The sequence below is a fragment of the Phaethon lepturus genome, unplaced genomic scaffold, assembly GCF_000687285.1.
Source record: "Phaethon lepturus isolate BGI_N335 unplaced genomic scaffold, ASM68728v1 scaffold15483, whole genome shotgun sequence".
NCBI lineage: Eukaryota > Metazoa > Chordata > Aves > Phaethontiformes > Phaethontidae > Phaethon > Phaethon lepturus.
This window is the reverse complement of record NW_010528516.1, coordinates 7,008-17,132: the sequence shown is the minus strand read 5'-3', so window position 1 is coordinate 17,132 and position 10,125 is coordinate 7,008. Positions and strand designations below refer to the sequence as shown.

Below are 10,125 nucleotides of genomic sequence, written 5' to 3'. Positions count from 1 at the left end.
TTCCAGACGAGCGGACGAGCGTGTGCTATCGCAACTACAACGACACGTGTGAGAACGAGCTCTCCTTCAACATGACCAAGAAGATGTGCTGCTGCTCCTACAACATTGGCAAGGCCTGGAACAAGCCATGCGAGCCCTGCCCCACGCCGGCTAGCCGTAAGTCAACCTTTCTGGAAGGGCATCTTGATACTGTGGCTGTCCCTGCGCTTTTCCGGCGATCCCGTGCTCTTTGAGGCACAGACACTAACAAAATAGATGGGGAGAAGGAACAGCACCGTGTCTGGCAGGCCGCACCTGTGGGTGAGCGCTGTGGGGCCATGCATTGCACTGGAAGGACACAGGGGAGTGGAACAGTATCTGCGGAGAGGAGATGACGGGCAGGCTGCGTGGACAGGCTGCGTGTGGGTGGCAGCGTCGCAGGGGGGAGTGTTGGCCATGCACCGCATGGCAGAGTCAGTCTGTACCTGCGCACGAGGCGCACAGACGCGTATGCGTGCCTTTTATTGTGCGCACGTGCCCTGCAGCGCACGCGCGTGTGAGCCCTTTGCCTGGTGCCATACATGTTCCCGGGGTTCCCCAGGTGCCAGCCCCTGGCGACTCCTGGCCAAGCACCGTGCAGATCCCCTCCTGCCCGTCAGACCCCCTCTCTGCTCGCTCCAGCTGTAGTTGGCCCTTGCCCCTCTCGTCCCTTGCTGCACCCCACTCTGCCCACTGGGCATGGCCATGACCTTAGTGTTCCCCTTCCAGCTGAGTACCAGATCCTCTGTGGGAACCAGGCCCCCGGGTTTATCATCGACATCCACACAGGAAAACCGATCGGTGAGTAGAGCCCCCATGCCCTGCAGAGCCAGATCTGCTCTCTGCCCCTCTGCTTTCTTCCCATGGTGCTTGTGGGCTTGTTTCCTTCCCCTCCCTTAGTAAATTAAGCCCTGAGCAGAGGAGAGACAAGGAAAAGAGGTGGCAGACATGGCTGCAAGCAGCTGGCCAAGCCTTCAAGCCTATGTCCTGAGTAGCTGGGCTGCTTGGACCTCCCGGCGTTTGCAATTGTCGCTTGATTTCTGTCCCACCTGGAGAGTCAGAGGACCAGTGACCACAGGTGGTGGCCAGTGGCCAGATAGATCCAGACCCGTGATAGCCCTGTCGCTCACATGCCTGCAGGGCACTGCTGAAAACTGAGGGTTCAAGTCTGTGTTTTGGTAGATGGAGAGCCAGAGCTGCTGTTGAAAGTCCTGGGACTTGTGGGTTGCCCATGGATGTTTTGCAGTCTTGAAGGATGGACTTGCTGGTAGTTTGTGAGACAACAGACTAGTTAATCATTGCTTCACCTGGCCTTGGCTGTGCCAGCGAGGGGACTGAAGAGGAAGGAGATGAGTTCATCTTCTGCTCCCAGGAAGAAAGTACAACAGAGGGTATCAGTGCGGGGCTGCAGGGCTGGCGTTGGATTGTGCTGGGCACAGTGACAGAGTCAGGGACCCTCGAGCCATCTCAGTGTTTCAGTGATGCCCTAAACTTCCCATACACAGCCTGGTCCAGAGCCTGAGCAGGTGTCCATGTTGCTGCAGAGACACACTTGGAGAAAGCAAGGTGGATGTCCTGGGTAGGATCCCTCCCAACACGTGTTGTGCAGGCTCTGCCAGCTATCCCATGGCTCCTACGACTTGGAGTCTTGTGTGGCTCTGTTGGGTACCCAGACCTCTGCAGAGCAGCCCTAGCCTGGCATGATCTGCACGGTCTGGTACCAATCCTCCAAGAGTTGCTCCACCGTTTGTCGCTGGCCCTTTCCTGCTAGTCTTCTTTTCAGAATGAACAGGGGCAACCGTCTCCCAGCTATGGGGGATGCTTTCCTCCCTGCTGCCTTCCCGGGATGCTGAGAGATGTTGTCTGTGTGCAGATATTGATGAGTGCAGTGAGATCCCTGCTATCTGCACGAATGGTGTCTGCATCAACCAAATTGGCAGCTTCAGGTGCGAGTGTCCCATTGGATTCAGCTACAACAACATCCTGCTCATCTGCGAAGGTAACGGGGCAGCCAGGGCAAGGCTGCCAAGGGTGCCCAGGAGGGTGGGGGCTCTCAGCGTGGCACTAGCATCTCTCTAGCTCATGGGGCACAATGGTGAGGGCTCTCAGCAGGCATGGACAGAGTCCATGTTCTCAGCCTTCTTGAAATTATCATCATTTTCTGCATCAATGGTTGGACAAAATTTGCTGATTTTCATTCATGTTCCTGTCTGATTTTCCCTTCCTCTGTTTTTTGGGGGTTTTTTGGTTTTTTTTTTTTTTTAGGAAAAGTTTGCAAATCTGACTGTTTGAAAGTTCAGAGTTGTAACTAAAATTCATTATTTTATTGCCAAAAAAATGGAAAAAGGTTGAAAATTTATCCTGGTTGGAGCAAACCAAGGGTTAAAATTCAATTCACACCACCGAACCACTCCAGCCCTACCAGGATGATGGCGCCTGCCGAGCGCTTGGCACTCTGCACAGTCACGGTTTGCATTGCTCTCGTCCCACAGACATCGACGAATGCAGCAGTGGGGAGAACCTCTGCCAGCGCAACGCCGACTGCATCAACATCCCGGGCAGTTACAGGTGCGAATGCTCAACTGGATACAAGCTGTCGCCTAGCGGAGCCTGCGTGGGTAAGATGGGAGCTGTTTGCTACCTATTCCAGAGACACGAGTGGGAGGCACTGACACCCCTGCCTAGGCTCTTCAGGAGGTTTTGCAGACCACCCTGTGTGGACCCAAGGAAGGACAGGATGAAGGACATGCCAGTCCCGTGCATGGGTTCCTGGTCTTTTGTCAAGTCTGGGGACTATGAGCTGGCTGCGCTGTGATTATGGGATACCTGTACGTTTGGAACGATTCCCAGGGATTGTGGGCTCCTGTGGGATGAGAAAAAGGCCACTGTGAAGTTCAGCTTTAGTCCGGCAGCTCGGGATATTTTCTTCAATTAAATTTATTTTTTTAGACATCACAGTGCGTAAATCTCGTTCGCTGTGAAGCCACCTCTCAGAAAACCAAGACCCCATTCTGCTGTGCTGCCGGGCACAGACACAGCAGGCAGGGGTCTGCAGAAGGCCAGTGCCTCAGCTTTTCCCATTTGGTCCATCCCGTCTGCTCACTAGTGCCCGCTTTGCTTTGGTTTAGGTCGCAATGAATGCCAGGAGATCCCCAACGTCTGCAGCCACGGCGACTGCGTTGACACCGAGCGCAGGTACGTCCGCCTCTGCCACAACGGCTTCAAGGCCACGGGGGAGCAGACCATGTGCATGGGTGAGTGTGACTGCCGCAGCCCTGCCGTGTGAATCGCGTGTTGGGATGGACGTGAGCTCTGTCCAGCACCCGCTGGGTAGCACCAAGGACAGCCAAGGGCCACTGTGTCCTCTGGATCCCAGGCTGTCCCTGCAAGCCCCAGGGCTGTTGTGCAGCTGCCTGGACGCTGTCTGCACACCCAAGACAGCGGCTCTCAGCTCACTCAGCCCCTGAATCAGCTGTGACCTTCTCTCTGCAGATATTGATGAGTGTGACCGGCAGCCCTGTGGAAACGGGACCTGCAAGAACACAGTCGGCTCCTACAACTGCCTCTGCTTCCCTGGCTTTGAGCTAACACACAATAATGACTGCATGGGTGAGTTGCATGCAGTCCTGACCACGGGGACAGCTGACTGGGGTCAACGCGGCAGCGGCTGCGGGGCGTACAGGGGGTCGGCTGTGTGTCACCTGGCAGCAGCTGTAGGGTAGTTGTACTCGTCAGGGGTGCAGGGCTGGCTGAGGCGGCACACTGACACTCACATGCTGTGCGTATCTCTTCCCGCTGTGCTTATCATTTCCCTCCCACAGACATTGATGAGTGTTCATCCCTGGTGGGACAGGTGTGTCGGAATGGCCAGTGCATCAACAGCATCGGCTCCTTCCAGTGCCTGTGCCAAGAGGGGTATGACCGGACCCCTGATGGGAAGAACTGTGTAGGTGAGTGTCCGGGCAGCGGGCTGGACCTTCCCAGGGAGTTGAGCTGTATGTTGTCATGGCTGGCACCGTGTAGTGCTATGAGACCTGGTCCTCAAGCTGGTCTCGTCAGAGACGACTGCACAGTGGACTCTCCAGAACCACTCACAAGGCCCCATGCCCTCTGGAGCCAAAGCCCAGTCATTTGACTGCCCAGGGAAAGCTGGACTGGGCCCCACTGTGCCTGCATCTCCCTTCCAGCCATGCAGGGGAACAGTCAAGCCAGTCCCTTTCCGTGCGCTGAGACCTGCAGGCAGCGAGGAGAAATGTTGTCCTGTCCATGCCCCTAAAGCATGCAGAGTTGTACCAGGGATGCCTTGGGAACCACCCTGCAGGCAGGGGCTGTGGGGGCCAACAGGCATATTGTACCCTGGTTACTTTTGTCCACCGCATTGCCTCCTGCAGCACCAGGTCCTGCAGGGCTGAGGCCATCTTCCCAGGGTACACAAGGTAGAGCACCCTGGAAAACATTTCATCTGCTTCCCTTGTGTCTTTTTGGGCAAAGCAGGGTGCAGCTGTAGGTAGGGCCTGGGTGCAGCAAGGTACCCTGCACCCAAGTCCTCTGAACTGAGCACAGACACTATCACTGGTTATTCCCCCTCCCGTGCAGACATCAACGAGTGCGTGAGCCTGCCTGGGACCTGCTCTCCGGGCACCTGCCAGAACCTGGAGGGCTCCTTCCGCTGTATCTGCCCCCCTGGGTACGAGGTGCAGAACGACAACTGCATCGGTAATGTTGGCTCTCTGCCTCTTCCATTTCCAGCACAGCATGTGGTCACCTTGGACTATTCCCAGAACAGCCATATTCTTCCTGAATGGGCTGGGGCATGCATCACCACCCCCAGAGACCCTCTTGAAAGCAGTGGGGCACAGAGCAAGGCAAGGCCTGCTCCCATGGTGGTCGAGGCTCTGTGGTTTTCCTGTGCCCTGGCCTCTTCATTGTCCCATTTGCCCTGAGGGTGGGTTAAGGTTGGGACTGGGGTGATGGCCTGCAGGCATCAGAGCTTGCCGGACATCACAGCTTCAGCTGATTTTAATGCAATGAGGAAAGAAGTGACCTTTGGCTGCTCTGTAAGTAATAAGTCTGTGGTACTCCCAGATATCAACGAGTGTGAAGAGGAGCCCAACATCTGCCTCTTCGGGACATGCACCAATACCCCTGGCAGCTTCCAGTGTGTCTGCCCTCCAGGCTTTGTGCTGTCTGATAACGGCCGACGGTGCTTCGGTGAGTGCAGCTCAGCATAGTGGGGGGTGACTGTAACCATCCTGGACATCTGCAAATGCCCTGTGCATTTCCCCATCCTCCTACAGATACTCGCCAGAGCTTCTGCTTCACTCGCTTCGACAACGGAAAGTGCTCTGTCCCCAAGGCCTTCAACACCACCAAGGCTCGGTGTTGCTGCAGCAAGATGCCAGGAGAAGGCTGGGGAGACCCCTGTGAGCTGTGTCCCCAGGAAGGAAACGGTAGGTGTGCTGGGACCTAGCTCCACGGGACAGATGGCTGCCTATGTCTCCGATGTGCACAGAGTGTGGGGAAGGTGTGCAGGTCAGGAAAGACAACCAGCAGTGCAAGCCATCCCGCAAAGTGGGCTCCTCCATCTGGAGAGTACTGCCTTGAAACCTAGTAGCCCTTGCTGGACTGCAGTATTCCTTGGATCTCCAGCAACCACCGTCAGGCTCTTCAGAAATGGATTGTTTTTCTGTTTTGGATCTGCTCTCAGTTCTCTGTGGGGCTTTAGATAAGGCAAAAGCATCTTGATGTGTCCAGATCCAAGGCAAGCACAGGTGTTTTCCAGCTGGGGTTTTGTAGCCTCCCATGGGCAGTGAGCTGTCAAGCTTTCAGTCATGCCCGAGAAGCCTCCAAAGCACATTTCAGCTCATTTCAGTGGAAACAATTGTAAACATATCTCACTTTTCTGCTTTCTTCCAGTTGCCTTCCAGGAGTTGTGTCCGTATGGCCATGGAGCCATCCCAGGCCCAGGTGACACCCGAGAAGGTGAGGTCTGATGTAGGGATGAGGAGAAATTTGTCCTGAGTGGGCGTGGGAGGTTCGCCTGAAAGCAACCAGACTTAGGCTATCTGGAGAGGAGGGTTGAATCCCAGTGGCAGGAAGGGAGGGATGTAGGACTGGGTTCCCTCGCAAGCTCATGGTCTCTGACTACTCACCAGTGGTTCAGCCCCTGGCTCTGGAGAGAGAGTATCTGAGAGGACAGGAATATGTTTCTGGCTACATGCTCACATGAGGTTTCTTTGCCTTGGTTTCCCTTCTAGATGTTAATGAATGCTCAGAGAACCTGGGTGTCTGCATAAATGGAGCCTGCATTAACACTGACGGGTCCTTCCGCTGCGAGTGCCCCTTTGGGTACAACCTGGACTACACAGGAGTCAACTGCGTGGGTAAGGGTCTGCACGGGGGGATCTGCTCCCTCTTGCTTTTATCCTCCTTACATCAGAGGCTACGAACACGTGTGTGCGTGTGTGTGTGGAGAGAAGGAACTTGCTTCTCCCCTGCCCTTTGCTTTTTACCCTGGCTCCTGGTTTGCTGGGCTTGTTTGAATGCTCTGGCTGCAAGAAGAGACCAGTGTGCACCTCTCCTATCTAACTCATCCACCTAACGTGGTCTGGGCTTCCTCCAGATACCGATGAGTGCTCCATTGGCAACCCTTGTGGAAACGGCACCTGCACCAACGTGGTGGGAGGCTTCGAGTGCGCCTGTGATGAGGGCTTTGAGCCAGGTCCCATGATGACGTGTGAAGGTAGTGCTGCTGGGGGGGAATCCCTTCACCCCCATTGCATGCTGGGCCATGTGTGTGATCCCACTGGGTTGATGCCTGGATGAGTGGCAGTCAGGTCAGCCTCCAATGGACAGTGCAGAAAAGCTGGCAGAGGCTCATCTCCACATGAACACTGGTCCACTTCAGCTTCCTTGGAGACTGGAGCCCAAGAGGAGGTCTGTAGACCTGCCTAAATGCAGGAACTGCCTCACCAAGGAGCCAGGACTCTGTCCCCATCAAAGCTGCTGAGATACCAGGAGTCTGTCCCTCTGAAACTGAAGACCATGACAGGAAGCCTTGGTAGAACAAAGTTCTCATGAGATGAATGCGCAGGGTGGGAGTCCGTCCTGGGGAGGTGTACCACTGTTACTGCTCAGCTGCTTCTGCGGAGAGCACAGAGTTGAGCTCTCCTCTCTCTCCTGCTGCCTCCCAGATATCAACGAGTGCGCGCTGAATCCCCTGCTCTGTGCCTTCCGCTGCATCAACACCTTTGGCTCTTACGAGTGCACCTGCCCATCTGGCTACGCCCTCCGAGAAGACAGAAGAATGTGCAGAGGTAAAATCCCCTCCTGCACCCATCAGGGGAGCTCCCACACTCTCCCCAGCCCCCTGTACTTAGCCAGTCTCTGGTGCTGTACAGAGAGACGGCCGGACTTCTGAGCTGGCATCTCTGGGCTTGTGCTCACTCTCACCTACCTGGGTGTCTATGCTGTGTGCCAGCCAGCCTGGTCAAGACAGTAGGGACTGGTGGAGCAGTGCAGATGTGAGCACTCGGTTCCTAGTTGCCCCCACAGTGCTGCAGAGCTGGCAGGTTGAACATAGTCTCATGAGGTTCTCGGTTGCAGATCTGGATGAGTGTGCAGAGGGACTGCACGACTGTGAGTCTCGAGGGATGCTGTGCAAGAATCTCATTGGCACCTTCATGTGCATCTGCCCACCAGGAATGCAACGCAGGCCCGATGGAGAGGGCTGCACAGGTACCAAGGACCGGGCTGGGAGGGGTTCCAGTGGGGCTAGAGACCGTCCTCTTCTAGGCATTGTAGCTTTATTCTACATCCTTCTGTTGAACAGCTCCTCCCCAGAGTTTCCCATGTGCCAGAACTTCCTGTATGTCCTACTAGATGCCTGCACACACAAAACCTCTGTTCATCTCTGGACCCATGGGTCTACACAGTTCCAGCACAGGATGACACAGCATTATGCCATGTGTCCTTTCTGTTGAGTCTTTCCATGTCTGTGTCAAGCTTCTTTGCACTGAGCTGCTTTTGGAAGGACCATCCCAGACCTGTACAGTATTAGGCACAGCAGGCATGCAGAGTGAGCCCAGCTCTACTTCTAGCTCCTGCTTAGCCGCTTGCAGGTGGAGAATGTGCAAATCAAGGAAGCCAGGTACTCAACCACCCTACTTTGGGAGAGGTCCAGGGCAAGTGGATGTGTTTCTTAGCTGCCTAAGGATGTGGAAGTGGTCCTCAAGGACTATGTGAGGGCATTCCAAACTGAGTACTACCATGAGGACTCATGGAAAGCTGAAATTTGTTCTATGCCTCAGTGCAGCTCTTTGTGGCTCCTTCCTTCCTAGATGAGAACGAGTGTCGCACCAAGCCTGGAATCTGCCCCAATGGCCGCTGCATCAATACGGTGGGAAGTTACCGCTGTGACTGCAATGAAGGTTTTGAAGTCAGTCCCTCTGGCACAGAGTGTATTGGTAATTACCAAGTCCTGGTGGGTCTTGAGCAGCCTCTTTTTAGTAGCAGATGATGCTTTCCAGGTGTTGTGGAGTTTCTGAGGGGAAAGGTTGTTGGGGCATCACCTTTACCTTTAGCATTATCCAAACCACACTGCCCTTCCACGCTGGAACTGGCACAGGCTGGACAGGCTGCTCGGTTATCCCTGGTGCTGACACTGCCTCAGATCCTGACCTTGTATCCCCACTCTCTCTGTCCAGACACCCGCCAAGGATTCTGCTTCACTGAAGTACTGCAAACCATGTGCCAGATGTCCTCCACCAACCGCAACCTGGTCACCAAATCCGAGTGCTGCTGCAACAGTGGGCGCAGCTGGGGCCCCCAGTGTGAACTCTGCCCCCTTCCTGGCACTGCCCAGTACAAGAAAATGTGTCCTCATGGGCCAGGGTACTCCACTGACGGGAGAGGTGAGCTGGAGCCCAAATCACCTTCAGTGCAGAGGGGTGAAAGCAGAGACGTGGGTTCAGGCAGAATTCCCCTGGGAACTGCCTGGGACAGACCTACAGAGTGCCCGGAGCAGACAAGGAGCCTCTGCGATGCAATCGTACTCTCCCTGGGAGGGTCTGAGCTGCCCTGGAACAGTGCTGGCACAGCACCGGCACTAACAGGTCCTTCCCTCCCTCCTGCAGACATCGACGAGTGCAAGGTGCTGCCCAACCTCTGCAAGAATGGACAGTGCATCAACAGCATCGGCTCCTTCCGCTGCCACTGCAGGCTGGGCTACACAGCAGATATCACGGGCACAGCCTGTGTGGGTGAGTCGGGAGAAGGAAACCCATGTCTCTGGACAGCCCTTGGCCTTGTCAGGCTTCCATCCCTGCTTTTCACCATGCAAAGAGAGGGTCCTGTAGCCCCCAGTAGGGACCTGCCCTCACCTCTGTCCCTGCTGTTCTGCATATCCATGGCAGGGCTCTCTGTCCTCTTGCATGGTCCTCTAGACATCAAAGTCATCACTCCATGTTGTTTAACTCCTTAAAACCCAGTCTCCTTGCCTTCTCCTTCTGACCCCAGCGATCACAGGGACTGGCAGGGTGTGTGATCCAGAGATTGTGAGCAGCCAAACCTTTCGCTGGCAGGGCAGCTGGTTCTAGCCAGCCTGAGTGCCACGTTGGGAGTCCAGATGTTGACGTAAAAGGTACCCCTGGAATCACAGCTGCAAGCACCTGGGGGAGTACTGAAGGAGTTGAGGATGTGCTGTACTTCCAATATTGAGATGGTGTTCAAGACCGTGCCAGCAGCTGTGTGTCCTAGACACAGAGTGGAAAAGAGGCCTTGGCTCCCAGGAACCAAGCTCTGGGCCAAGGAGTGGAGCAGATATGACCTTGAGCACCAGGACAGGATTCCTCTCTAAACATCCTTGCCCTTTCTCCAGCTTTGTGCCCTCCAGCATGGCACAAAGTTACGGGCTTTGTCAGAGCCATGGCTGCTACTCCCTGCTGGGCAGAGGTGACAAAGCTGCAGAACTACAGGGCTGGCCCCATCCCTGATGCTCCCAGTACTCAGGAGGAGCATCTACCCATCTCTTCAGCTAGGAATGGGCTAGGAAAGATGCCACTCAGATCCACCAGGTCACACAACATCCCATATCTGAGCAGGAAGATG

At 55.3% G+C, this 10,125-nt stretch overlaps 1 protein-coding gene across 1 annotated transcript in view; it reads left to right on the top strand.

Annotated features, from left to right (window-relative positions):
- The window catches only part of LOC104618174 (fibrillin-2-like), a 42,402-nt gene that overhangs the window by 27,368 nt on the left and 4,909 nt on the right, over window positions 1-10,125 (top strand). The window contains exons 32-49 of the mRNA XM_010283700.1: window positions 7-156; window positions 748-819; window positions 1,892-2,017; window positions 2,511-2,636; window positions 3,147-3,272; window positions 3,511-3,627; window positions 3,840-3,968; window positions 4,615-4,734; window positions 5,104-5,229; window positions 5,316-5,468; window positions 5,935-6,000; window positions 6,276-6,401; window positions 6,641-6,760; window positions 7,212-7,334; window positions 7,624-7,755; window positions 8,358-8,483; window positions 8,724-8,930; window positions 9,153-9,278. Of these exons, the coding sequence (XP_010282002.1) occupies window positions 7-156; window positions 748-819; window positions 1,892-2,017; window positions 2,511-2,636; window positions 3,147-3,272; window positions 3,511-3,627; window positions 3,840-3,968; window positions 4,615-4,734; window positions 5,104-5,229; window positions 5,316-5,468; window positions 5,935-6,000; window positions 6,276-6,401; window positions 6,641-6,760; window positions 7,212-7,334; window positions 7,624-7,755; window positions 8,358-8,483; window positions 8,724-8,930; window positions 9,153-9,278 (2,271 nt within the window). The remainder of the gene's footprint in view (window positions 1-6; window positions 157-747; window positions 820-1,891; window positions 2,018-2,510; window positions 2,637-3,146; window positions 3,273-3,510; window positions 3,628-3,839; window positions 3,969-4,614; window positions 4,735-5,103; window positions 5,230-5,315; window positions 5,469-5,934; window positions 6,001-6,275; window positions 6,402-6,640; window positions 6,761-7,211; window positions 7,335-7,623; window positions 7,756-8,357; window positions 8,484-8,723; window positions 8,931-9,152; window positions 9,279-10,125) is intronic.